Source organism: Alternaria infectoria (genome assembly GCF_024043175.1).
Source record: "Alternaria infectoria strain BMP 0036 chromosome Unknown scaffold_13, whole genome shotgun sequence".
Classification (NCBI taxonomy): Eukaryota; Fungi; Ascomycota; class Dothideomycetes; order Pleosporales; family Pleosporaceae; genus Alternaria; species Alternaria infectoria.
Window position 1 is genome coordinate 332,003 of NW_026250702.1, and position 27,245 is coordinate 359,247.

A 27,245-nucleotide genomic window follows, 5' to 3' on the forward strand; every position below is an offset into this window, starting at 1 on the left:
TCACTGGTAAGCAAATCACCCCTGCACTAGGATGAGGAAGGAAGAAAGAGGCTGAGAGTTTGGCGGATTATATAGGCGGAGGGATCGCAGGCAGCAGTCTGTCACGGGTGCGGATGAGGCGTGGTTGGGACCCGTAGGGCTGCAGGCAGCTGTTCGTCACGGGTTCAGAGGAAAACTCAGAAACGTTGGGTGTGGTGGATCGAGAATAGAAGGAATGAGGCAGCCACGGCGTACGCGGACTCGATGTGTCAGCAGCAACCACGTGATCCTGGCGGCTGCCCAATCGGCTCCAGATACAATCGAGGCGGAACGGCAGGGGTCCGATTCTCGGCATATCATCTCGCCCACAATCCCTCCATGGTACACCCTCAAACAGCAAAAAGGAAATACCACACCTTCACCACCCCTGCATAGCAAATGCGCTTCCGTGGCGCACTGGAAGAAAGTCGTCGCCGGCAAGAGCGCGACGACGGAAATGCTAGCAAGTCGCACAGGCTTGGCCTGCATAGCAAGGGCCAAGTTGGAGTAACCCTGCAGTAGGCATGGCAGTGGAACAGAGAGCTGGACCAGTCGTTCCTCGTGCATGCTTCGTCCCGCGGCATCCATGTCGAATACTCGGGCCCGGATAATCGGCGGGCGGGCGGACCTATTGGTCTCTCATGCGCTGGGTTACAACTCACCCGCCGTCGCAGGTGGGATTACACCAGGCATGCTTTGACAGCGAAGAGGCCGGCGATTCTCGTGTGTACCGTCGGCGAGGCTTGACAGGTGCAGCGACGCTTCTGCTTAGCAGGTGTGCTAGGTGGCGAGCAGAGTGTTCAATAGGGTGGCCGAGGTCAGTCTGGTGAAAGAGCAAAAACTGGGGATCGTCGGTGTGAGCCTTCGCATAGCGGCCTTCAGGGTCTGGTCCCTGTTGCGACATCTGTGGCCAGCTGTGAGGATCCAGAATAATGGCGAGCCATAATCGTGCATGTGCTGGCGGTGAGGGCAGAGAGCCTTGACACGAGTAGAGTGCAGTGCATGTCTTATACCCGCCTGCTCCCCTTTGATCCCATCTTGCTCACTCTTCCCCTGCTCCTCGCCGGCCTCGCCTTTCAGACTTCTCTAGCTTGTGTTGTGTGGTGACGGCTAGCTGCACCGTTTTCCCACGTCGTCGCCGTGCCGCATTCTCGTCGCAAAACGCCGTCGACCCTTCCCGACCAATCTCGCAGCAAAAGCCGGGGTCTCCCCTCTGGCCCGCAAGATCTGCAGGATAGCGCAGTCGACATAGGATTCGAGCGATTCCCTCTGTGCATTCAGGGATTTTGCAAATTACCATCCACGGGACTTTCGGAACCTCGACGCGCAAGACAGCAGAGTCAGCTGTCAGGTACCCGGTGTGCACCATTCCGACGAGCGTCTGATAGCTAGTGGGAGAGCTAGGCGGCGTCAGAACGTGGGAACCTTGGAAACAGCGGTCACGCCCGAGGTCAGCACACACACCTGGCCGGCCCCTTAGTAAGGAGGAAGTTAGAGAAGGTGCGGGTGAGGCGGTCACATTCTGCGACAACCCACTTTCCGCCTTGTCCTTTCACACTCGAGCACCCAAACGCGCAATCTGCGAGCGACGGCGACACCTCATCTATCCACGCTTCCCTCTCGCACGGCGGCACACTTCCTACCAACAAACTTCGCCTTAACACACCCGCAGCCATGCACCGCAAAAACCCCATCAGCGTGCTCGTCTACAACACGCTCTTCCCCACGCCCTCGCCCACAGACCCGCCCTCCTTCAGCGCGCACCTCTCCAAAAACCTCGTCGGCGAAGTGCGCATCGAAACAGCAAACTTCTACGGCTCGCTCGACACAATCGAAGCGCGGTACCCAGGCCTAAACTACGCCTTCCAACCACACCGAAAACGCCTCGGCCGCTTCCCACACCACAAGCGACTCTTTGACGCATTCGACCGGCTCGGGCTAACCGAAGCCGAAATCCAAGGCTTCTGCAGATGGGAAGGCACACTCTGGGCACGAGAGCGCTATGAGCGAGACGAAGGCGTACGCGTAGTCGACACGACAGGCGTAGACATAGGGGAATGGGTCGACACACGCCGAGCCTACTCATCACGCCACAACAACGGCGCAGGCATCAACGTCAAGACGGACATTGAAGTCGAAATCGAAGAACTAGAACACCACAATCACCTCCTGCACAACCCGCTCACCCGGCAAAACATGCAACCGCCCAACCACCACCACAACGGCGGCGACACAGAAATGCCCGACTCATCTTCCTCAGCCGAAGACGACGACGACGACGAAGACGGCGCAGCAGAAGCGTCAGACTCGGAATCAGACTCAGACTCCACATCCAACGAACTCTCCTCCTCCGTCGGCTTCTCCCTAAACGCACGCCTCCTCCACGCCGCCGCTCTGCGCGAGTCCTCGGGCGCCCTAAACATACCCATGGACCCAGAATGGGAACAATACCTCAAAGAAGCGTCTGAGCGCGGCGAACTCAACATCGACGCGACGAGAGAGGCGCTGCGGACGATGGCAGGCCAGATCGCGCAGTTGCATCAGAGCACCGTTGAGGCAGAGGGCAGCGAGGCGGTGCCGCAGACGTTTCAGCCGAATGCGGCTCCGGCTTAGGAGTCCGTAGACGCACGGATGCAGATGGAGATGGAAATGGATGCGCAGGCCGAGGCGGAGATGGAAATACAATGGATGATCGACGAGGGCGTCGAAGCAGCGGTTATTGTTATGTTTCCCGATGTGTTTCTCACACCACAACCACGGAGGGCATGATTACGAAGGACACGACGACGGGAACGATCAGGACGAAGACACTGTCAGTGGTAGTAGGATACCCATCTTTAAGGATGGTACTTGTTGTTGGCTTTGGCCTTTTGCCTCTCCTGCACTGCATGGCGTTTTCTGTGCTACTTCCATACAAGGCAGGCGTTTGATGGGCATTTCGCGAGATACCCCAGAATTTCTGCTGGGCTTTTCTTGTTTTGTGTTAGGATAATGGATGGTTCTTGTTATCATTTTATAGATTGGTGAGGAGGCTTTGGATGGGCAATGAGGCATGGAGTGAGGCATGCACGGCATATAGTCATAATCCATCATGTTCAGATTTTCAAAGATGGGTGTTTGTGGTGTTCTTGTTTTTCATTATGTGCTTGATGCTTGCACTTGAGGAGTGATGGTTGCTCCGATCCCTATCTGGAGCTATGGAGGGGTTGCTGATGCTCATGGCTTTTCCATCAAGTCTCCTTCGTCGGAGTTTCGAATGTAGCTAGACATGACCCAAGGCTGCATCCTGCGTGAAGTCCTGTAATCCTCCGCGGGTATCACCGACTATGACCACATTACTTTCCCATTCCAGACGGCCTTGAGGAGTGTGGACCACGGTTATGAAGACGTGACGTGTTGCAGTATTATGAGATACTACACACACCGTCGCCTTAACGCCTTCCAGAGCTCCCGAAGCCGAAACCTCCAGGGCCCCTCTTAGTACCCCTTGTGATCCTGCCGCTACTATCCTCATCAATCTCCATAGCGTCGTCACCACCCATACCCATTAGATTCCGCTTGCCAGTGTTCTTCTCGTCACCGACCGTCATGACTGCCTCGAAGGCCCTCTCCTTCTTCCGGCGCATCTTCTCTCGATCCAAGGCCTCTTTCTTGACCTTTGCGACTTGCACCTCCAGATCTGCTAGAGCGGAGTCGCACCGTTGTGACCATGACTGTAGGGTGTTTTGAAGTGCGGGGAGGGATCCTGGTGCGAGGTCGCGGAGCGGTGAGATGGATGTTACGGAGACGAGTGAATGCGCGGGGTCGAGCGTCGCGGTGATGAGGCCGGAGTAGATGGCGGTGGTGATGAGCTCCTCGAGAGCGCGGGTGGTGGGCAGCTCGAGCGCTGTCATGAGATGTTTGTATGTGAGGGTGGCGTGTGAGTGTGAGAGCGGCAGTAACGAGAGCAGTAAAAGCTTCTGGTGTTGCTGTGCTGAAAGTTTTGGGAGATTCGCTTGAGCTTTGCGCTGTCAGTACACAACTTGATGGCTATGGTATGATCAACGCACCCTTGTAGTCTTCCCAGGTTCCCCAGGCGAAGATCTCGAGTAAGGTAAGATACGAAGCATGCTCCTCTGAATTCCGTAGGTTCTGGATGTTTGGCGTCTGTAGGAGTTCGGCGAATACGTATGTGTTGGGCGCACTGGTGGCTTGCACGATCAAGTCCGATGCTGCTCGTGGAGAAGTCGCGGACTTGCTGAGAGCAAGGAAGGGCTCGAGAGCGTTCAGGGCCTTGGTTTGCTCCATGTTGAATCAACGTAGATGTTACGGCTTCTGGAGTGGTAAATGTGTGGTTTCAATGTAGCTGTCTATCGATAGTGGAAGGCGAGCAGGCAGCTGCATGTGAGGTCCGTCTTGGCAATCGCGGTCGGTCGCGACTGCCCCGCGACTCAACCCCACCCGCCTCTACGCTCGGACATTCTCTCATTCAACGAGTTCGATTCCATAAGGGGGGTTGAATAGGCACCATTTTCTTTTTGCCATTCACGTTCAAGCGTGGAATAATGTGCCAGGAATCACCTCTCAGTCAGCGACACAGGCCTTGACTCGTACCCGACAGCGCCTGCTCCGCAATCACGAGATCGTATGGTGGCCACACATTATCAATCATAGCGCACGAACTCAGCAGTTCGTAAGACGAAGTACACCAAGTCCGGTCCACATCGTGTTCGGTGACTGACACGGCGCACGCTCAATCCAGGCAAACTGCCACGACACTGGTAATTTGTTTCGTTCGGTCAAAGCGGTAACAGGCCCTGAGGCTCCGCGTGTCTCATCTAAGGATCAGGAAGGGTTTTATGTTCCTTCCTGTTTCACATGCCAAGAAGGAAACACTATCGTCTAGTGTCTGTGCCGCGTCGAAGACACGACCAACTCCTAGATATCACAATTATTCTTAATTCTTCTTCTATCATCCTACGGACTTGGAGTGTGCCCTGCATCTCACAGCGCTTGCACTCTGACAGCTTGACGATCAGCTTGTGGCGGCACCCTAGCAATAACGGCCTATCATCCACCTGCGGAGCCGGTCTAGCCTTCTTTCGACGTGCCGCGGCGCTGGGCTTGAATCAGCACTGGGTCAGATTGTGGCTGCTGCACTCCGTTCATCAATCGCCATATTAATAACTTCGCCATCTGGCACTACCGGAAGCTGGCCTTCCTTTTTACTCCGGAGTCCGCTATCCTCTCGCGTTTACCTCACGTTGTCGCCATAACGTCGCGCGATCGCTTTTCGACTTCGCCCCAATCCTCCCGCTTCGTACGAGCCGCCCTCGCCCCAATCTGACCGTTGGATGCTGCATCTGGCTCAGCATCGGCAGTCTAATTCGCGATCCGTCTGAAGTCAACGGCACCGAAAAGCGCTTCTAGCCATCATGGCTCCTCCTCCGGCGACAGCGCACATGGCGACAACAACGCTCAAAGTCGAGGGCATGACATGCGGCGCGTGTACCTCTGCGATTGAATCGGGTTTCCAGGGCGTGAAGGGAGTGGGCAATGTGTCAATAAGTTTGGTGATGGAGCGGGCTGTCATCCAGCATGACCCCGAGGTCATCACCGCGGAAGAAGTTAGGGAGATTATCGACGACAGGGGGTTTGACGCAGAAGTGCTCTCGTCGGATTTACCAATGTCGCACAGCGCAGATGACCACTTTCTGAGCGATTCGGAAGATGAAGAGGAGGAGGCGATTGGAAACACCTCGACCACAACGCTTTCAGTTGGCGGAATGACATGCGGAGCGTGTACATCCGCCGTAGAAGGCGCTTTTAAGGACGTGGCTGGAATCAAGTCCTTCAGCATATCGCTTCTCTCTGAGCGCGCAGTCATCGAACACGACCCGACGATCATATCGCCGGAAAAGCTCGCTGAAACCATAGAAGACGTTGGCTTCGACGCGGAGGTACTGGATACCGTGGCCGCAACACCAGCAGCCAAGAAGAGCAGGAGCCGAAAGCAGCAGAAGACGATGACCACGACAGTCGCTGTTGAGGGCATGACCTGTGGCGCATGCACATCAGCCATCGAGAGCGGGTTCAAGGACGTTGAGGGTGTATATCAGTTCAACATCAGCTTACTCGCCAACCGTGCCGTAATCGTACATGACCCTTCCAAGCTCACTGAAGAGCAGATAGCAGAGATCATCGAGGACCGCGGATTTGACGCTCAGGTTCTGTCATCCGTCGATGGTAGCATACAGCAGTCGTCAACATCCAACGCCCCCGTACAACTAAAGATCTATGGACTGCCCAACGCTAGCGCAGCTCAAGAGCTGGAGGGACTGCTACGAAAGAGATCCGGAATTACCTCAGCAACTGTCAACTTCAACTCATCAAGAGCTACCATTCAACGAGAGCCTCAGATCGTCGGTCTTCGAGCTATCGTTGAGGCTGTAGAGGCAGCTGGGTACAACGCACTAGTCGCTGACTCCGAAGACAACGATGCCCAACTGGAGTCCCTCGCAAAGACTAAAGAAATCCAGGAGTGGAGAAGATCTGTCATCTTCTCAGCTTGGTTCGCACTTCCTGTGTTCTTGATAAGCATGTTCATTCCCATGTTCCTGCCATTCCTCAACTTTGGCGGTATTCGTCTGATACCTGGCCTCTATCTCGGCGACGTCATCTGCTTGGTCCTTACTATACCTGTCCAATTTGGTATCGGAAAACGTTTCTACATCTCTGCGTACAAGTCTCTGAGCCACGGCTCTCCCACCATGGATGTTCTGGTAGTACTGGGTACCTCAGCCGCCTTCTTTTTCAGCGTCTTCTCCATGTTGGTCTCACTCTTGGTCTCCCCACACACCAAGCCGACCACACTGTTCGAAACCAGCACCATGCTGTTCACTTTCATCAGCTTAGGTCGCTATCTTGAGAACCGTGCAAAGGGTCAAACGTCCAAGGCCCTTTCCAGCCTCATGTCGCTAGCTCCGTCCATGACCACCATTTATGCAGATCCCATCGCTGCGGCTAAAGCGGCTGAAGGTTGGGATGTTGCTGAAGAGAAGTCGGAACGCACCTCCACTGATGGCAATGCTGCTGAAGAAAGGGTCATCCCCACCGAGCTCATCGAGGTTGGCGACGTTGTTATTCTTCGTCCGGGTGACAAGCTTCCAGCTGATGGCACTGTCACACGTGGAGAGTCGTATCTCAACGAGAGTATGGTCACTGGTGAAGCTATGCCAATACTCAAGAAGAAAGGCGCATTGGTCATGGCTGGTACTGTCAATGGAAACGGACGTCTGGAGTTTATGGTCACCCGAGCCGGCCGCGACACTCAGCTCAGTCAAATCGTCCGCCTCGTCCAGGAAGCCCAAACGAGTCGGGCTCCCATTCAACGCCTTGCCGACATTGCTGCTGGTTATTTCGTTCCAATCATCATCACTCTCGGCCTCGCAACCTTTGTCGGATGGATGGTTCTCAGCCACGTCCTACCCTACCCACCCAAAGTATTCCTTGATCACGCTAGTGGCGGCAAGTTCATGGTTTGCTTCAAGCTCTGCATCGCTGTCATTGTCTTTGCTTGCCCATGCGCGCTCGGTCTTGCAACACCCACTGCTGTCATGGTCGGTACTGGTGTTGGAGCTGAGAATGGCATTCTCGTCAAAGGTGGTGCCGCTCTCGAGACTGCCACAAAGATCAACCATGTTGTCTTCGACAAGACTGGCACGCTCACTGTTGGCAAGATGAGTGTATCTCAGGCAGACATTCAGGGAGGCTGGGCAAGCCCTGATAAGAAGAATCTTTGGTGGACTCTCATTGGACTTGCGGAAATGGGCTCAGAGCATCCTATTGCTAAGGCTATCGTTCTGTCTGCCAAGGAGCATCTCCGTCTCGGACCCGATGGCAGCCTGGATGGCTCAGTCGGAGACTTTGAAGCTGTCACCGGTAAGGGTATCATCGCAACGGTCGAAGCAGCCCTCTCTCGAGAGCGTACCCGTTACAAGGTCCTCATTGGTAACACGGCTTTCCTCACCTCCGAGGGCGTTAACGTCCCCGACTTCGTAGAAGAGCCGCTCACACCCGCTGCCAATTCCAGACCTCGAGCTGGACCCCAAAACCGATCCGCTGGTATCACCACGATTCATACCGCCATCGGCAACACCTACACTGGTACACTGAGCATGTCCGACACCATCAAACCATCTGCCCGCGCTGCAATCCTTGCCCTTTCTCGTCTAGGCATAACATCATCGATTGTTACTGGTGATACCTCTGCTTCCGCCCTTGTCGTCGCAGCTGCAGTTGGTATCGATCCCGCAGATGTTCACGCTTCGTCTACCCCCGCCGACAAGAAAGCTATCATCGAAGACCTCCAGTCGCGTGGCCAAGTTATCGGTATGGTCGGTGACGGCATCAACGACTCCCCAGCGCTCGCCTCGGCCGACATTGGTATTGCTCTCTCTACTGGTACAGACGTCGCCATGGAAGCTGCCTCTATCGTCCTCATGACCAACACCGATCTCCTCTCTATCCCGGCCTCACTAGTCCTCAGCCGTGCCATCTTCTTCCGCATCAAGCTTAACCTGGCATGGGCGTGCATGTACAACTTTATCGGTCTTCCTTTCGCAATGGGTTTCTTTCTTCCATGGGGTCTTTCGTTACACCCCATGGCTGCTGGTGCCGCAATGGCATGCTCATCCGTCAGCGTTGTCATGAGCTCTCTGCATCTCAAGTTCTGGCACAGGCCTAGCTGGATGAAGGTCAGCGTCCTTGATCCTGGTGCGCCGATCGATGAGAAGGAAGCGGAGATGGAGAAGATAGGCCACAAGGGCGTCTTTTCCACTCTCAAGGACTGGGTCAGTGATGCGTGGGCCGCGAGGAGGCGGAACAAGGAGGAGACAAGTTATATGCCTTTGAGGGATATGGAGCAGCAGTAATCTCGTTCACGCGTATTTGAGCAGATGTTGTTAGTATTGGCGTAGCGTTTAGGATACCACCTTTTCTTGGTTCTTTCCTTGTCTGTATGTCGTCGCATTTCCGTTGTTCCTAATTGGGAGTCCCTGTATATAGCTCTTGACTCCCGACACTGTTGTTCAAGCCTCGTATGAATCCAATCCGATCTATGCTACAGCAACCTTTATGTCATGTGAAGATCAAATCTGTTAACTCAATGACATTACTCGTTAAGCTAGCAAACATATAGGAAATCGTGATGCGATAGCCCAGATACTTACCTGAAGCAGCCAAACGTCGGCAGCTTGCCGTGCGCGTGACGAAGTCGCGAAAGCGCGGCGGGCCAGGGTCCACCAATTGGCGTCACAAAGATAAGGCCAAGATGAACAACACAACACCGCAACCGCTATCCCACTAGAACACGCCTTACTCGCCCTTGCTCGCTTCGTGGAGCTTACTCGGAACACACATGCGACCGTGAATAGCACCGAAATCCCACGACCTACATCCGCCCGCCGCCAGAAACGTCAAACGAGGCCGCTGCCGCCGTTCACCATGGGCAGGAACCGAGCCGTGTCGAATGCGTCGACGCGGAGCAGCGAGCCGCCGTTACAAGTAGGTATGGGCACTTTTTGAGCTTGGCAGGACTGTGCTGAGTAGACGCAGGAGCTGGGGAGTATGTATGATTACCTAGCCAAGGTAGTGCTGTTGGGACCCAGCGGCGCTGGCAAGTAAGTTCGCGATAAGAGCGAAGACATGTACCAAAACACCGAATAATAACCAAGATACGCGTATAGATCCTGCCTCCTCCACCGCTTCGTAAAATCCGAATGTAATCTTACCCCCATCTCCTCTCCTCTCCCTCCCACCGCCATCAGCACCCCCACTAACACCCTCTCCCTCACTCACAGGGCGCGTCCTCTCGAGCCAAACAATCGGCGTAGAATTCTCCTCCAAAATCGTGCACATCGCCGACCGCCGCCAACGCTCGCCCTCGTCCCCCTCGTCGCGCAAACGGATAAAACTCCAGTTATGGGACACAGCTGGCACAGAGCGCTTCCGCTCTGTCTCACGGTCCTACTACCGCGGCGCCGCAGGCGCTATCCTCGTATACGACGTGAGCAGCTGGCGCAGCTTCGAGCAGCTGAAGACGTTTCTGGATGATGCGAGGGCGTTGGCGGGGCCGGATATTACGATTATATTGGCGGGGAATAAGGCGGATGTTGAGGATGGGGGTGTACCCATTGGCATGAATAGTGGAGGAGGGGGAGGGGGAGGAGGATATAGCAGTTATGCCAGCACGCCGTCATCGGAATCTGGTCTCCCTCCACCCACGCCCTCGTCGCAAGCTAGTCGCACGCCCTCCCTCAACGCCAATCTCCACGCGAGTTATACCGTTGCGCCTGACGGCCGCGAAGTCCCCGCCGAAACCGCCTCTCGCTGGGCTGGCCAGAACGGCATCCCCGTTGCTGTCGAAGTCTCCGCGCTAAACGGAGAGAACGTGGAGGAATTGTTTTCCCGGTTGGCGCGCATGATTCTCACTAAGATTGAACTTGGAGAGATCGATCCTGATGATCCGGCCAGTGGGATTCAATACGGCGATTTGGGCTGGGATGACGGCGGCGGGAGTGTGAGGAGTGGGTTTGGAGATGAAGGGGTCAGGTTGAGGAGGAGAGGGGGGAAGAAGGCTGGTGGTGCGTTGGGGGAGTGGGAGGATGTTTTTAGACTTGGTGGGGGTGGGGGGAGGAGGAGAGGGGGGTGTTGTTGATATAATGGAATGGAGATGGGAGTACGGCTAATGTGTGGACGTTTCTTTAGGAGGTGGTAGCGTGTGTGGATTTCGGATTGTGTAGTTTGTATATGCGGCATACCCACGGTGTTTTTTTCTTTGGAGGATATATAGATTGACGATGTAATGCACATGGAAGGATCTTCTACATCCGTTCTATTGAAACTTCTGTTGCGATTGAGATGGTTTTTCGAGTTGTGTAGTTTGTACGTGCGGTCTACGCTTGTGTTTTCTTTCTTTGGATATATGGATAGCTTGAAGATGTAATGTGGATTAGGGGATTATTGGACCAAGGCTGATCAAACGAGCTCTTTTGACTTGTAAAACTTCACTCAGTGAGTACGAGGGGTTCAGGGTATACCCTGCATTACCATTGTTGCGTATGTCTACCTGACGGCGTTTTGTTGTCATGCCTTGCATCGACATTCCACCGTCACAGATAATCTCTAATTCCCTTGTCTGTTGGGCTTCACATCATCGATCGACGCAACTCGTACGCATTATATTTCTTCATTCGATGAGTTGTCAATAAACCCACATCACTGATGCAGCATCACGTCCAGTCTACCTCACGATCGCGCGCTACTCGCGTGCTACAGGACGATCACATGTCACCCACCATGTCGGAATTACATCGGGGCATTTTTATCTCACCACCCTGCATCGATAGTTCTTACCTCGGGGCAATAGTCGGACGGGCTCGATGTGCAGATTTGGAAGTCAACGGAATTCCGTAGCAGACTGAACAACGCGTTATTCGAACTAAAACTTTAGATGGTTGATCCGTAGAGTACCGCGGCGCGGAGGTTTTGTGCTGTGGCCAGATGCGGCGACGTGAAGCCTAGCGCGATCTCGCGCATGCGCGGATCTAAACGTCTGGCGTGTCGTCATCATGGAAAAGGATAATGCATGCGCACGCGATCACGCTCCAAGCCACTCCCCACGGCCATCCGAGCTCGATCCAGCAGAATTCCGATAGCATCCATCAATCCAGATTCCTACACTCCGAAGAATTCCCACAGTATGTCCCATATCTTGCATGCTGACGCGTTGGGGAAACTTCTGGATCCGCCGTAACGCGTCCGAAACCTCGGCATCTCCATGTCGCAAATTTACATTTGCCACAGTCATGGATGGCACCGGCGGGCGGGCTAGCACTCGGGGGTCGCGTGCCCTTCCGAGGGTGGACGCCCCAGTGCCCTGGCAGTAGCGTGTTAGCATGGGCTTTGTGCGTCACTGGCATGTTCTTCAGATTTCCATGATATAGGCGTGCGTGCGGCTCCGTTTCTGATCTAGACTTCTTCCACTACTTTCACCCCATTCTTACGGCCTGTTCGTTTCTTTACCAGATTTACGACTCGTTTGAAGATTAATATTTACGTTTTTTTGACAATCATACTGTCGTTCTCACGCGCGTTTAGATCTCTTACCCGCGCTCTCCCCTCGCGACTTCCGGCTGGAACAGCGAACCCGCTTGCGATTGCCGATATGTCGTGGCTCCATCGATTGAATCCCACGCCGGGCTTCCCGCCGCATACGGGACCGTACAAAGTCGGCTCTGTGGATGTAGAGATACCCACAAGCGACCTGGACAGCCCGAGCGCGGATGCGCCTCCTGCGGATCTACCAACTGTCGCTTTCCGCATCTTCTACCCGTGTAAACAGGACAGCAATGAGAAGGCTGTGAGATGGATACCGAGTCCGCAGAGGGAATATATTAGTGCTTATGCGAGGTTTCTGGGGGCGAACAGCGCGTTTGCGAGTGTTTTCTCGTAAGTACGATGAGAGACGCGATTGGGATGAGCATGGTACTGACAGTTGTTTAGATTGATGCCACAACTGCTTTACTATATCTCCATGCCTGTACACCAAAACGCCGAACTCCTCGCTCCCCCGCCGAAGTCCGATCGATGGCCCGTTATGATGTTTTCCCACGGGTTAGGAGGCACACGGAACGCATACTCGCACATCTGCGGCTCACTCGCAAGTCACGGAATCGTAGTGGTAGCAGCAGACCATCGCGATGGCAGTTCGCCTCTCGCCATACACCACACACCGGAAGACAAGCAGAAGACGAAGCGCGTCGACTACCGATCCATTGCGCACAAGGCGAGCACAGAAGTATACGAGGCACGAGACGAGCAACTGAAGATACGGCTATGGGAGTTGGGCATGGTACACGATGCGGTCTTGAAAATCGACGAAGGACGTAAACTCAAGAACGTAGCCCAAGACCAACCCAAGGGAAAGAACCTCCTCAGCATGTTCTCCAACATCCTCAACGTCCACGATCCCGGCTCCATCAGCTACGCCGGCCACTCCTTCGGCGCATGCACAATGGTGCAATTCGTAAAATCCGTCTACCACCGCCCCCAAACATCCACCCCGTCTTACAAACCCCTCTACACCCCCTCCTCAGACTCCAGCCTAGTCCAACAAATCACACCCCAAAACTCCGTCACCCTCCTCGACCTCTGGACCCTCCCCATCCAAAGCCCCGCCACAAGCTGGCTCCGCTCCAAACCCATGCCATGCTACGATGCCCCCTCTGGCGGCAAAAACCTGCTAGCCATCGCCTCCGAAGGCTTCTACAACTGGTCCTCCAACTTCCGCGAAACGAAATCCATCTTATCTCCTCCTTCTCCCCAATCTTCGAAACACACAAACCAACCAGGCCCCCACATCTTCTACCCCATCGCCTCAGCGCACCTCTCCCAATCCGATTTCGGCGTCCTGTTCCCCTGGGTTACAACCAAAGTCTTCGGCGCAAAGGAACCTGAACGCGTACTCAGGCTCAACACACGCGCGATACTGCAGATGCTGAGGGAGAATGGGGCGAGGGTTGCGAATACGAGTGCGGCGGATTTGGAATTGGAGGAAGAGGCTGGGCCGCCGGCGAAGAGCTGGAATTTGGTTCATGATACTACGATTTTGAGTAGGACGAAGGATAGTGTGAGGGGATGGGTTAATGTTAGTGTGGATGGGGAGGAGAGGAGGGGGGAGGAGAAGGTTATGAGTCCGTTGGAGAAGGTGGGGAGTAAGGGGAAGGGACCGGGGGATGCGGTGGTTGAGGGGGAGGCGTTGGGGCAGGTTGTTGAGGGGAAGGTTTGAGGGGGTGGTGGATGAGTTCATGATTGGGATTGGGAATGAAGGGATGGCGTTTGGCATAGCGTTTTGGGTTTTGGCTTTGGAGTGGACATACCCGGGTATATAGAGATGAGTTTGCGAATGATGATGTGTTCTTCCAATGGTCTACTTTCTGATGGTAGGTGGGGTTGGAGACAGAACTTACCAACTCAGCAGACGGCTACATAAGACTACAACATATTGTAAGAGCATTTCACGTAGTGATTTGGTTGGCAGTCGTCGCCAGTCAAGCACGCATGGATCATTTCAACACACTGCGTCCGATGTTCCCGTGCTTGCTACATGATATGCTGCATGTGACCATCATGAGTAAGCTCGTTTCAAGGACGAGCATGTTCGGCTTGAACTCGGAAAGATCAGAACTGTATCAAACCGTATCGGCATAACTGCCATTTCTAGGCTTGCGTCAAATGCGTTGTCTTGTTCCACTTGAGCCTTTCCCTATGTAGGGGTAGATATGTAAGGTTATCTGGACTACTGTAACTCACTCTGTATATCTGCATTGCATAGCCTCTGGACACACAATACTGTGACTCTAACATGCGTTAGTAGTACCTAGGTATGCAAGAATGACTGTTCTTCTATAATATATACTTGTCTGAGGCAAGATCATCGCTTTCATCCTTCGTATAGGCATGCTATAGGTATTAGTGACTGTACGTGCATTGTCTTGTGACTATTGCCCAATGTAAATTCAGAGAAATATCTACACCCATGTTGAATGAGATAGCGCGTCAGCCAATCAAGACGCGTCGATAATGAGAGACTAGCGCGGCATCCGCGACATCGAGCACCTGCGGTCAACCATCGAATACTATATAAACCTCACCTATTTCCTCCCATCCATCTTCAGCATCAATTCAACCTTCGATGCCAATTACGTAGTTTCAATTATCACGGTTGCAACTGTCTCACAGACATATCGCAGCTTCTAGTAGGGTCTAGAAGAAGACTCAGAATTACCTGCACGCGTGCTTCCACGAGGCCGCAGCGGATTAGCACCGGAGGTCTATTACACTCCACGTCATCTACCAGTCTCTTGATATCCATATTCACTGCTCCTCTCTTTTACCCCGCACTTCTGTTGTTGCAGCCTAGAGGTAGCGCGGCACGTATATGGCAAACGCCAGCTGGCGCCTGACATTGTAAACAAACACACGACCACCCCACCTCGCAGAATATCAACTGCAACACCATGGCAGCGACCAAGAACGAAGTCCCCAAATCTTCAGCATGGCTGCTGGAGAAAGCCCAGAATGCTGCGAAGGCGTCTGGTACTGGACCAGAAGCCGTCGCGAGGATCCTACAAAAGACGAAGGAGCAGAAGGAAGCGAACAACGAGGAGCACCAGAGGAGGATGAGTCTTCTCAGCAAGAAGATGACGGAGCTGGGAGCAAAGCATCAAATGAACCCGTTCAAGAATGCGGAGCAACCTGTCGCGGCGGACACCATCGCCGTCACGCCCAAGGTCATCAAGCCAGCGCAGCAGGGTTTAAAGCGTAAGCTTCCAACATCTCCCGGTGCGAAGCCCGTCGATCCGCCCGCTAAGAAAGCGAAGGTTCAAGACAATCTCCAGCCTCGAGTTCAAGACAAGTCCCAGGCGAAGGAAGCCGTCTCCCAGAAGCCAAAAGACGACACCTCTGATAAAGCAAAAGAGGGTGCTACAGAGCCGAGCAAGTCGAAGGTCCAAGTCCAGATTCAAAAGAAGCCGCAGTCGAACGCCGACACGCCTAGAAAGCTGAAGGTCAATACAAAAGAGCTGGGCAAGGCGCCGTCTAAGTCTGCGACTCCGACCCCGACCCAGAAGAAGCCACAGGAGAAGGAGACGAATGAGCAGATCGATGTTCAGAGCTTGTGGAAGATGAGGAAGCAGAGGGAGCCTCTGAAAGGCGAGAAGAAGGACCCTCTTGAGGACGAGCCAAAGAGTGCGACGTTTGCAGAATCGTCGACTGCAGGCGCTTCACGGGAGCGGACGGCTGCTACAACTTCAAGGGCCGCAACGCCAGCAACACCGGCAACCCCAACAAACGCTTCAGACTCGGAGATCGTGCCGTCAAACGACCTCTTCGTCTCAGACGATCCAGACGACAAATACCCAATCGCAAAGTCCCTCCCAGCATGGTACACGTCCATCACCATCAAAGACCCACGCATGGAAGCCATGACCAAAAAACGTCCCCTCGCCCTCGTAACCCTCCAGTCCCTCAAAGCCGCCCTAACCGACAGCGAGAAGCCCGGAAAAACCCCCTCAGAACTCGAAACCCTCTACGACAAGATCCGCGACCTAATCCACAAAGCCGAAATCGACCTACAAGTCAACACCGTCCTCCTCCGCAAAGCCATGACCCTAAGCCCGGACTACGGTCTGCCCCGCATCTTCAAACCAGGCACAAAGTTCCCGTGGGATCTAAAGGCGGATGCGTATCAGTTGTATAAGAGATGGTATAAGAACGATTTGAATCAGGATATACTGAGGGGAATTGTGCCGCATAAAGGGGATAATAGGACGAGTGATCGTCTGGATGATACGTATCGTGCCAAGTTTCCTACGACGGCGAAGTATTATGGGGAGGGCGAGTTGGTGCTCGGGCAGTGGTGGCCTACGCAGCTTTGTACTGTGCGGGATGGGGCGCATGGATCTGCCCAAGGCGGTATTTACGGGGAGCGCGATAAAGGCGCTTATTCCATCGTTCTCTCCGGCGGGAACCCGTACCACGACGTCGATAACGGGGATATCATCGAATATTCCGGCACCGAAGGCCGCAACGCCACGCCTACGGAGAATACCGCTCATCTGATCAAATCCGCCGAGTTACTCAACCCCATTCGCGTCATTCGGTCTGCTCAGCTCAACAAGAAGAATCCGTACCGCCCGGAACTGGGGCTCAGATACGATGGGCTTTACACAGTTAGGGGGTATACGTGCGTGGATAGGGAGAAGGCTATGTATCGGTTTAGGCTGGAGAGGTGTGAGGGGCAGGAGGGGATTCGCTGGCAGGGGAAGGGGAAGAGGCCGACGGAGTATGAGTGTAGGGAGTTTAGGCGGTTGAAGGAGAAGGGTGTTGGTGTTGGTTGGTAGGCGAAGACGGGGATAGGGATGGAAATGGGAATGGGAGGTTGTGGCGCCATGTCTTGTCGTGTTGTCACACCTTCATGGCGGGAGATGGTTTGTTCTGGGGTGTGTCTCACGGTTTTTCTGTCCTTGTGGCAGATGCAAAACTTGTTCGGGTTGATGGATGACATGGCGGTGGTGGAGGTTGCGGCGGCGGATATACCGTTCCCTTTCTTTCCCTTTCTTTCCTTTGTCTCTCACTTCAGGCGTTCATCAGGATACCCGTTGTTCACTCATCCGAAACCGATGAGAGCAAACTAGTCAGTTGACGACAGATACGTCTGTTGCACAACGACAACACATGTAGTTTCCTTGGGGTGTATATAAAAATAGCAAGTGTTTCTGTATCAACGCTAGTCTAAGTAATCGCGCGTAGTATAGCAACGAAAAAGGTTGTCATGTCTAGATTGCCCGGGATCACCGCAAGTAGAGGTTGCAAGTGGGAACACCCTCTCTTTCCTTTCTTTTCTGCGTTGTGTCCTAGTTATGCTGCAGGCTGAAGGCATACAGCATCCTTCAAGCAACGTAACTACGAGGTTTGATGTATTGCACACCTTCAGCATACCGTGTCATCAAGTCAAGGAAAGGATCTGTCTGTACATTGAACTCGCCATCACTCGCATACAGAACCAGAAAAAAAGATTCAGGGAAACATGCCGCATTACATTGCACAGCCATATCCCATCACAGACTACATGTCCATCTCTACAGACACACATATCCGTTTAACCCAACATCAAAATATCCGATACAGTACAAAAACCAACCACTCTACTCATCATCACTCTCCTCCTCCTCATCATCCATCTCCAAATCCTCATCGCTCAACCCCTCGAGGTCAACCTCCTCCTCTTCCTCCTCCTCCTCATCCGCCGCAAACTCCTCTCCGTTCCTCTTATCATACTTCTCCCCCTCCTTCCTCTTCCTATCCTCCGTCTTCCTTGCCTCCTCGAGCAACTTAGCCTTCTGCTCCCTGCTCTTACGCTGACCCGCGACATACGCGCCGAGCGGACTCTTATCCCACTCTACATCCTTCAAGAACCCATCGACACCCGCACGGTTATTCGGTGCGAATTCAACCTTATTCCTCTTCTCCTCGACCCAACGGGAATTAGCCTCTAGTTTCTGGACGAGCAGCGCGATGAGCGATGAGACTTTAGTGTTTTTGTTTCCAGAGCTCTTCTTCGTCATGGCTTTGACCCAGCGCTTTAGCATGACGATGACGGGGAGGGCGAGTTCAGGGAAGGCGATGTTTTTTGTCCAGAGGATGAAGAATTCGGAGAGGAGTTCGGCGACTTGCTCGCCGATGCCGTCTTGGTAGATGCGTGTGCGCAGGAAGGCTTTGGTTGCGCGGATGCTGATGCTAAAGTCGAGGGCTTTGAGGGTGCTGGGCTTGGGGGGTTTCTTCATCTCAGCCGAGTTGAGGACTTCGACGAGGGCGGGCGCGAGCGGGATGTAGGTGGAGGTTGCTTGGGCGATGCGCAGGAGCGAGCGGATGAGTTGGAAGCGTAGGGGGAAGTATTGCGATGTGGGGATTAGACGCATGGCTCCGAGGGTGACTTGGACGACGGGGTAGATGAGGGGGCGGAGGGGTGAGGGTTTGCCAGATTCTGCTTCGCGGAGGGTCTCGCAGTGCATGGAGATGACTCTCGACCAGAAGTCTAGCGAGTGGACGTACTGCCAGTTGTAGACGGTCTTGTAGGAGTCTTTTGTCTTGTTGGTGATGCTTGTGCGTAGGTGTATCGCGAGCTGGCGGATGAAGCCGAAGCCTGTGGTGTAGCCGACAGTGGGATCGATGCCCCAGAGCTCGGCTGCGGTGTTCTTCATCAGGTTGATACCCTGGATGGTGTGGATTGTGGTATTCCTCGCGCTCTTGACGAGGCCTTGGTATACCTGCTTCAAGACAGCCTCGCGGATGCTTGGGTCGGCAATGACTACTAGTCGTCGCAGAACCAAGAAAGCCGACACTCTTGTTCCGTCGTTGTTGGCACTATCCGACCAGACTGATGCGACAGAGCGCACGACCTCGCGCACGACCTTCTTGAAGGACAGAATGTATGGGAGCATGTGGGAGAGCGAGTCTAGCGTCATCTGGAGGGTCTTCGCATCGGACAGGTTCTCAAGGAGGTGATGAATCGAGACGGTATGCGACTTGAGGAGGGGAGTAAGTGTGCGGAACTTCTTCGAGTCGGTAGCAACGCGACTGAGATTGTTAGTGAATATCCTGAAGAAGTAGGGTGATTACTTACATCCTGCCTCCAGCGCTCTCCTTGACGGGCAAGTGATGTTGGAGAACCTTGGGTACTAGGTGAAGAGTAGTCACTTGAACCTGGTGGTATACTATATTCTATTAGCTCAGTTGTTTGATGGATATTGAATATCATACCATCTGGGTCGGTTATGGAGTACTTGTATGATTTAGTAGCCTCCGAGTCGTTCATGTGTGATGCAGCGCGGAAGGCCAGAACGACCTCCTTCATGGCGCGCAGGGAATGTTTCGTCTCCATGGCAGCCTTCCATTTTTGGATTGTCTTCAAGCCAAGCTCATTGCCCGCGTCTTCCTCGTCGTCGAATGCGCTTTCTTGCGCTTTCTGGGCTTTCTGCTTCTTTCTTGGTGTGGCCTCGTCTTCACTGGCAGACAGAGCGTCAATCTCTGCAAGGTCGGCGTCTTCGGCAAAGTCCAATAGCTCGGCGTCGTTCTCCTTGAGGTACTTGTAGAACTCGGGGTCCTTCTCGGCCAGTCCTTCGAGCTGCGCCTTGTGGGTGTCTGCGTCGTCGCCAGAGTCGCTTTCGGAGCCGGACTCGTCGGTGCCGTCGGGCGCATCTTCCATGTCCTCATCAGAGCCTTCCGACGCATCCTCCTCGACAGGTGTACGTTTGCGCTTGCCGGTCTTGGGCTTGGTCTTCTTCTTGCTCATCTCGGGGATCTGGAAACCGCCTTGGAAGAACTGGTCCATGGACATTTCGCCCAGGTTGTCGTCCTTGGCGCCATTCGTCTTGGGCTTCTTCGCAGCTTCCTCCTCTAGATCGTCGGCTTTGGCATTGTCGCGGGCCTTGCGCTCCTTCTTCTTGGTGTCCATCTGCTTCCTCTGCTTGACTTTGGCGACATCCTTGCGGCGCTTGATGACGTCGCCGAGCTTGTCCTTCTGGAACTTCTTGGTCGCCTTGGAGACGGGCATGTCGGCGGTATTTGGCGGTTCCTCGTAGGCGCGAGGGTGTTGTTGGCCGGGCGTGCAGCTGGCGGTTGAAAAACTTGGGCCTCGAAAAAGTTCCAGCGCTAAGGACCCTGCACTGATCCCTAGCGCCTTCCCCACGCGATGGATGAGCTGCGGCGCATCGATAACACGACTGTGCACCACCCAACTAAGCCCGCGACCCTGCACGAAAGATCAAGTCGTCGCCTCATAATTCATAATGTCCTACGGCAGGCAGCTGGCCTACGCGCCGACGCCTTACATTCCGCGCTCCAATCTCTCGGCAACCATCAACCTTGATGAGGTATGACGCGCCTCAGTCCCACTCCGCATGCGCATACTCACTATCTACCCAGGAAGTTAAGCTCTCCACGACCAATGCCGAGCGCGACTTGAACGACTCGCTGGCCGAGATCTACAGCATCATCATTACGCTCGACGCCATAGAAAAGGCCTATTTGAAAGACTCCATCGCCGAAGCCGACTACACCGAGACATGCAACCGCTTGATGAAGCAGTACAAGTCCAATCTTGCCAATGAGACTGTCGCGCGAGCATTCGGTGACCTAGATCAGTTTGCAAAGGAGTGGCATGTATGTTATAACAAGTCTTGAGCTTCTCCAGTACTAGGCTGACACGACTCCAGATGGAATGTCCCCGAGCTATCGAACGACTGCGCGTCGGCATACCCGCTACCATCGAACAGGGCCCATCACGGCCAGCTCAGTCAGGCGACTTTGCTGACGCCACGCTGGTCGTCAACGCGACCGAGACCTTCATCACCCTGCTCGACGCTATCAAGATCGGGCTGGTGGAGAAAGACACCCTACACCCTCTCCTTGTCGAGATCATCCAGGCTGTCAACAAGGTCACAGATGTCGAATTCGAGAATAAGGGCAAGATTGTGCAGTGGCTGATTACTCTGAACCAAATGCGGGCCGCCGAGAAACTGAGCGACGAGCAGTCGCGCGAGTTCCAATTCGACATGGACCAAGCATACTACGGCTTTAAGACGACCCTAAAGAAGGCTTGAGACCGGCGAATAGGCAGCGTTGGACTATCAGAATATCTGCTTGTGGTACCTGCATCTTAGCCCCGCGGTGGCTAGCTTGGGCCCACGCTGGACCTGGTGAGTACTGCACCCCACCGACCAACAATTTTCCCGCGCATTCGCCATAGTCGCTTCAAAATGTCCATGTTAGATGGTATACATCTGCGCCTTGCATCTGCATGTCTTGGTGCTAAATCCATGTCTAGTCCTTGACCTACCGCAACTCTACACCAAGCCCTCCGCCGAGGCCCTCCTCGAAACCCTCGCGCTCCTTACCACCGCTCCGCCTTCGTGGGAATATACAACTACAAGGCACACAGACCGCGATGGGAAGGCAGTGATAGAGGCGCGCGAGCCTGCAGTTCAGGTCAATCCAGAGGGCGTCACACGATACCTCACGACCATTATCAGTAGCGGGCTGCAATGGATAGAAGACGATGAAGTCAAGGAGCGCATATGGGATCAAGCCAGCGCGCGCCTCAGTGAGCGATCCGGTCGATCTGCCATGAGCACCATGTCGCGCACTTTCCAGATTCCCACCTCGTCCGACGCATTCGAGCTTCAGATCCACGAGCCTGCCATGACAGGCGACGATCTGGGCCTGAAGACCTGGGCTGCTTCCTATATGCTTGCGAAGCGCCTCAGAACCTTCCATCTCGTCTCCTCGGACACACAAAATCGGCTACAAGTCCTTGAGCTTGGATCGGGTACGGGCTTGGTTGGACTGGCAATGGCAGGCTTAGGCGCAGACGTTGTTCTGACAGATCTGCCCAGCATCTGCCCGAACCTGGCCTACAATGCGCAACAGAATCGGGAGGCCGTCAGTCTCAATGGCGGGACAGTCCGCACAGCTATGCTGGACTGGACAGACCCTACCTCCTGTGAACCGCTGCCAGACAACAACAGTACTGGCGACGACGCATCCATTCCTGCCAAATTCCCCTTGATTCTTGCTGCAGATTCGCTCTACTCTCCAGACCACCCGCGCATGTTGGTGGATACTATCGGCGTTTGGCTGTCTCCGGACGACAACGCTACAGTGATCATCGAGTTTCCATACCGAGACGCTTACTTGCCTGAAATCAAGGACTTTCGCCGCCGGATGTTAGAGCTCGGGCTACAGGTAGTGGAAGAAGGAGAAGAGAAAGGACGCGATGACTGGGGCCCGTCCGAGGCGAGCGAAGATCAAGACGATGATGCACTCGTGACTTGCTGGTGGTCATGTTGGAAAAGGCAAAATTCAAAGGCCAGCTGAGATATTCCAACCAAGATTGCCGCACATTACCCTCTCAAAAGACCCGGCGAGCTTACACTAAGGCGAAATGGCAAGGTGTCCCACGAACCGGAACATGCGCAATTTGGTTTGGTCATTCGCATAGCCGCGGCGCTGCAATAGCGACCTCGGAGCAACGCCGAGATAACCCACTCCAGCTTTCCAAGAACAGTGATGCAAGCGCCGGATAATTAATACGGATAATTTGGACAGCTTCCAGACTCCCGCCTGCAATGGAGGGGCATTTGCTAACCCAGGCGGGATAGCTTGCCGCGAGGGCTACTAGGATCCACCGTTTGTATCGTCATTAGCATTTCACCTGCGCGTGAGGTTTTGAGGGACGTGTTCTTACTTATTTCTTTCCCAAACAATTGATTCTTTAACGATTGCGACTGAACTTGAAATTCTCACAATACTTCACGATGGCGACACAAACAGCAACCCAGAAGGTATAGCTTGATTGCCCCACCATGCCCCTCCAAACATGCGATATCTTTACAACACTACGAACAGTCCTCGCGTTCCAGCCATGTTTACAGCTACAGCCAACTAACACACACCCCCAGAACCCCTCCTTCATCCTCAAAGCCAAAAACGAAGTCATATACGAAGACCGGCCCATCCCCTCTCTCCCCTCCCCCTACGACGTCCTCGTCCGCCCCCGATGGACCGGCATCTGCGGTTCAGACGTACACTACTGGGTCGAAGGCCGAATCGGGCATTTCGTTGTCGAGAAGCCAATGGTGCTCGGCCACGAATCCGCGGGCATCGTGCACGCCGTCGGCGACAAAGTCAAGAGCCTCAAAGTGGGCGATGAAGTCGCCATGGAACCCGGTGTCCCCTGCCGCCGCTGCGTCCGCTGCAAAGACGGAAAATACAATTTGTGTCCTGATATGGCGTTTGCGGCGACGCCGCCGTATGATGGTACGCTGGCGAGGTATTATACGCTGCCGGAGGATTACTGCTATAAATTGCCGGGCAATATGAGTATGGAGGAGGGTGCGCTTATTGAACCTACGGCTGTTGCTGTACACATTACGCGACAAGCTTCTATCAAGCCCGGCGACTCTGTTGTTGTATTCGGTGCCGGGCCCGTCGGTCTGCTGTGCTGTGCTGTCGCGAAAGCGTACGGCGCGAAGAAGATCGTCACCGTCGATATCAACGACGAGCGGCTCAACTTTGCGCTCAAGTACGCTGCGAACGCGAGTTTCAAGTCTGCGCGAGTGAGTGCGCAGGAGAATGCGCAGAATCTGGTTAAGGAGTGTGGGCTTGGTGCCGGTGCGGATGTTATTATTGATGCCAGTGGTGCGGAGCCGTGTATTCAGACTGCTATTCATGCGTTGAGGATGGGGGGGACTTATGTTCAGGTATGTTTTCACTCCCTTCCCCAATCCCCTCTTACCCACCATACCCCCTCCCTCATCCATCCCCTTCCCTTATATACTAACCCAACCCAGGGCGGCATGGGCAAACCCGACATCAACTTCCCCATCATGGCCATGTGCACCAAGGAACTCAACGTCAAAGGCTCTTTCCGCTACGGCTCCGGCGACTACCAAACTGCCATCGATCTCGTTGCGGGCGGCAGGATCAGTGTCAAAGAGCTTATTACGGGTAAGGTCAAGTTTGATGAGGCGGAGAAGGCGTTTGCGGATGTCAAGGAAGGGAAGGGGATTAAGATTTTGATTGAGGGGCCGGAGGGGCAGTAAAGTTCATGACACTGATCTCTGAAGGTGGTAATTTGTACATGTACAAGAGTGATCTGAGGGTTTGCTGGTGTTGATATTGGCGGTTGAAGTTGTGTGCACGGTGTTTATGTAGAGGTGGGGGGTAGAAACTCATTTTTTTTTCAACACGATGTTATGACCTTGACTCTTTTGCATAGACAAGGTACGTGTTGTATATGTATCTTTTCTTGTCATTCTGTGTAAATTCTCAGGCTTCTACGTTGCTGATATTCCATTGAGCTTTCTAACATGGCCTTCCATGGTTAAAATCCCCGCTTCTCGTATAAATAAAAAAAGAAAGACACGACCTACTACTCCATCTCTCCATTCAGACGGAGCGCATCAACCCAGATCAATTCATCGGAAACAGCCACAAGTATCACTTTTCATCACTGTGCGCGGTAAGAGCATGTAACCATCACGTTCTTCGATACAGAGTACTACAGTATGAGTCGGCTGTACAAACTAATCAATACGCCACGCATGTCACTTTTGCTTCCACCGCCACCTTGGCTACGACAGAGAGGGGTTCAGCCAATTTCCTTGACAATCTTGACTGAGGCGCAAGCTGTCAGAAGCTCGTTAGGCCAAGGCACACACTGCATACCAAAGGCTTCTCAAAACGGGCAAGGAAATTGTGGGGTGCGGATGGGGCTGAAACGAGGAGTTGCCTCAGGTTTTGTCATGTCAGAGATGTCACAGCAGTCAGAGCAACAAGGCAAGAAGGTGAATCCTTGTACAATGGCAACGTTAGGTGAGAGCGATATGTGGAAGAACTGAGAAGTGCAGTGAGCAAAATGCGTAATGATGTGTTTTTGTGTTATTGATTCATTTTTGTTTTCGTTTGTAAGTTGTGAAGTAGTGCAAACACCTAGCGCCCGTACATCTCGCTGCATGGCGCCGTGAAATAGTAAATGCGATCGTTCGGTGCGTTCTGGTAGGGATAGGATGCTCGACTGCTCGTTTGTTGGGGATTTTTGGTATCGTGAGATGAATGTTGCTGCTGCTCATCTTAGATGCTGAGTATGAACGCCCCCGCTCGTGGGGCGGTTCCGGAAAATCGCTAAATCATGGTGGGTGGTCTGCCAGAGATATGGGAGTGATACGTCGTCTACGTGGACGTTGTACATGGAAAGGCGTGTGTGGGGTATAGTTTGTTGAGAAGCGAAGTTGAGGTGCATTGTTGTTGCGGTCTATGGAAGGGCCAGACTATGCGGTCATCTTGCGGGCTGTGGAACCACGCTTGGGGAGAGTCCATGGCTCGGGGCAGACGACCTTGAATAACTTTAGTACGTCGATGGCTAATAGGGATGAAATGGTACATACCTCGCCCTCGCTAAACGCCCAGAAGTACGCTCCCATGCCGATGATGTAGTAGAGTCCCGAGTTGGTGCCTTGGTAGATCAAGAGCGCACACAGCGCACTGAGCGGGTAGATGATCAGGCGCGCTTCAATCGAGCGGTGCAGTCCTGTGCCAGCGAGCAGTGGCAATGGCCATTCCCATGCTAGACCGATGAAGCCGAGAATCATGTTGATGACTTGGAGTACGGGGATGGGCTTTACGGCGCCATCGAGGTTCTTGGTAGCAAAGTCCCAGAAGATCTTGGGCCAGAAGAAGCATTCGAGTGCAGCTCCTATTTGATCTGGAGTTGTAATTAGTATGGTGTTGGTGGTGGTGTTGATGGCTGTGGGGTAAGACTTACACGCAGCAGCCGTGAGGATGACGAGGCGCGCCCAGTGGTTCTTGATCAACTTGCCCATTGTCGAAATACGGGTATTATAAAGAAAGGATACGAGCAATAAACCGAGCCCGCGGTCGTATAGGTGAGAAAATAAGGGTAAATAGAAAAAATGAAGAAAAGAAAGTGGAAATGTCCCTTCGACTACCAGTAGTCCCTCAGCGACAGATGAGCATCGATGGGCTTGGGTGTGGCAGGGCGAGGTTTTGTGTTATAGACACTGGCCTGGTCGCGGATGGGCGGTTCGCAGGCGTGGCGAAAGCGGTAAGGCTTCTGGGGAGATCAGGCACGGAGCAACTCGAGTGGAGTGTATAGTGGGTAGGTGTTATGGTGGGCTGAGGCGTAGGCGAGTATCAGGCGTGTTAGGTGTTCAGGCAGCGTGGTGTTGCCGTTGAGCTTCGCGACGGCAGGCGTGTCAGTATATCGGGAGCGACAGCGGGTGTCGACCGCAATTGTAGAGACAGTTTATGCGCCAGGGCCTTGCATCGCGCACCCTGGTCGCACTCTTCTTCTGGCTCGGCGCGCGCTGGGGGGAGAGATGGTCGCTCGTAGCCGCTTGACCCGCTTCGTGGACGATTGGGCGTGTGTGGGCCGCGATTGGCTGGGCTGCTGTGATGCTGCATGCGACGCCAGCCTCTCTGCAGCCACGGTGCCAGTATCCTGGATCGCGCCGCCAATTTAGTCTATCCTATCAATCCTATGAACGGCTGATGCTCGCTAGCTTGGCAAAGGTAGTGTAGCGAGGGCGGAGCTAGGCGTGAATCTTCGCGTTCACGTGGTTTGTAGCCATTGTCTAAGACTTGGTGACTGTCTCTCGGCGGAGACATTATCCAAGTCATGATTCAATTCTATACCGCTACTTCGTTGATGGTGGCGGCGAAGAGTTTGCAAAACGCCTTTACGCAAGCCGATTCGCGTTACCGCTGGCTCTGACGTACACGATAGCCATGAAACCAGCGCAGTGCGAACAATCGGCCACTCTGATCGAATAGGTAATTCTCCGCAGATATCGCCATCGCACGTGCGGCACGGTAGCACTCAGATAATCCGTCCCGACGGATGCCTGAGTCCCGGTTTCTGTTCTGTGCCTCAGGTTCTCCAACCGTAAACCTGGCGCATGATGATCAGTCATCTGCATGGAAGATCATATCGAAGCTCGCTCCTGGTTCCTCAGGCTTGCTCATCAAACAACATCATACGACAAAGTTTACTTCAGATGCCCTCGTGGCTGTCAATGCCGTCACGGTGGGGGCTGGCAGCCATGGCA

At 53.8% G+C, this 27,245-nt stretch overlaps 10 protein-coding genes across 10 annotated transcripts; 7 read left to right on the plus strand and 3 right to left on the minus strand.

Moving 5' to 3' along the window:
* Window positions 1-1,692: 1,692 nt before the first annotated feature.
* J4E92_007621 (uncharacterized protein) lies at window positions 1,693-2,631 on the plus strand (the record flags this gene model as incomplete). Its single annotated transcript, XM_051498984.1, has 1 exon — window positions 1,693-2,631. One exon carries the CDS (start codon window positions 1,693-1,695, stop codon window positions 2,629-2,631), a length of 939 nt encoding a protein of 312 aa, XP_051350719.1.
* Window positions 2,632-3,449: 818 nt separating this feature from the next.
* Window positions 3,450-4,305, minus strand: J4E92_007622 (uncharacterized protein; the record flags this gene model as incomplete). Its single annotated transcript, XM_051498985.1, has 2 exons — window positions 3,450-4,018; window positions 4,068-4,305. The coding sequence occupies 2 exons, from the start codon at window positions 4,303-4,305 to the stop codon at window positions 3,450-3,452; spliced, it is 807 nt and encodes a 268-aa protein (XP_051350720.1).
* Window positions 4,306-5,432: 1,127 nt separating this feature from the next.
* J4E92_007623 (uncharacterized protein) lies at window positions 5,433-8,930 on the plus strand (the record flags this gene model as incomplete). The annotated part of the gene is made up of 1 exon (XM_051498986.1): window positions 5,433-8,930. One exon carries the CDS (start codon window positions 5,433-5,435, stop codon window positions 8,928-8,930), a length of 3,498 nt encoding a protein of 1,165 aa, XP_051350721.1.
* A 571-nt stretch (window positions 8,931-9,501) lies between these two features.
* On the plus strand, window positions 9,502-10,714 carry J4E92_007624 (uncharacterized protein; the record flags this gene model as incomplete). Its single annotated transcript, XM_051498987.1, has 3 exons — window positions 9,502-9,561; window positions 9,613-9,622; window positions 9,858-10,714. The coding sequence occupies 3 exons, from the start codon at window positions 9,502-9,504 to the stop codon at window positions 10,712-10,714; spliced, it is 927 nt and encodes a 308-aa protein (XP_051350722.1).
* A 1,878-nt stretch (window positions 10,715-12,592) lies between these two features.
* J4E92_007625 (uncharacterized protein) lies at window positions 12,593-13,846 on the plus strand (the record flags this gene model as incomplete). The annotated part of the gene is made up of 1 exon (XM_051498988.1): window positions 12,593-13,846. The coding sequence occupies one exon, from the start codon at window positions 12,593-12,595 to the stop codon at window positions 13,844-13,846; it is 1,254 nt and encodes a 417-aa protein (XP_051350723.1).
* A 1,231-nt stretch (window positions 13,847-15,077) lies between these two features.
* J4E92_007626 (uncharacterized protein) lies at window positions 15,078-16,961 on the plus strand (the record flags this gene model as incomplete). Its single annotated transcript, XM_051498989.1, has 1 exon — window positions 15,078-16,961. The coding sequence occupies one exon, from the start codon at window positions 15,078-15,080 to the stop codon at window positions 16,959-16,961; it is 1,884 nt and encodes a 627-aa protein (XP_051350724.1).
* An 804-nt stretch (window positions 16,962-17,765) lies between these two features.
* Window positions 17,766-20,173, minus strand: J4E92_007627 (uncharacterized protein; the record flags this gene model as incomplete). Its single annotated transcript, XM_051498990.1, has 3 exons — window positions 17,766-19,197; window positions 19,244-19,334; window positions 19,381-20,173. The coding sequence occupies 3 exons, from the start codon at window positions 20,171-20,173 to the stop codon at window positions 17,766-17,768; spliced, it is 2,316 nt and encodes a 771-aa protein (XP_051350725.1).
* Window positions 20,174-20,408: 235 nt separating this feature from the next.
* J4E92_007628 (uncharacterized protein) lies at window positions 20,409-21,221 on the plus strand (the record flags this gene model as incomplete). Its single annotated transcript, XM_051498991.1, has 3 exons — window positions 20,409-20,492; window positions 20,545-20,781; window positions 20,835-21,221. 3 exons carry the CDS (start codon window positions 20,409-20,411, stop codon window positions 21,219-21,221), a joined length of 708 nt encoding a protein of 235 aa, XP_051350726.1.
* Window positions 21,222-21,377: 156 nt separating this feature from the next.
* J4E92_007629 (uncharacterized protein) lies at window positions 21,378-24,221 on the plus strand (the record flags this gene model as incomplete). Its single annotated transcript, XM_051498992.1, has 4 exons — window positions 21,378-21,393; window positions 21,446-22,443; window positions 23,079-23,879; window positions 23,970-24,221. 4 exons carry the CDS (start codon window positions 21,378-21,380, stop codon window positions 24,219-24,221), a joined length of 2,067 nt encoding a protein of 688 aa, XP_051350727.1.
* A 1,227-nt stretch (window positions 24,222-25,448) lies between these two features.
* On the minus strand, window positions 25,449-26,000 carry J4E92_007630 (uncharacterized protein; the record flags this gene model as incomplete). Its single annotated transcript, XM_051498993.1, has 3 exons — window positions 25,449-25,514; window positions 25,566-25,882; window positions 25,943-26,000. The coding sequence occupies 3 exons, from the start codon at window positions 25,998-26,000 to the stop codon at window positions 25,449-25,451; spliced, it is 441 nt and encodes a 146-aa protein (XP_051350728.1).
* Between the last annotated feature and the right edge of the window lie 1,245 nt (window positions 26,001-27,245).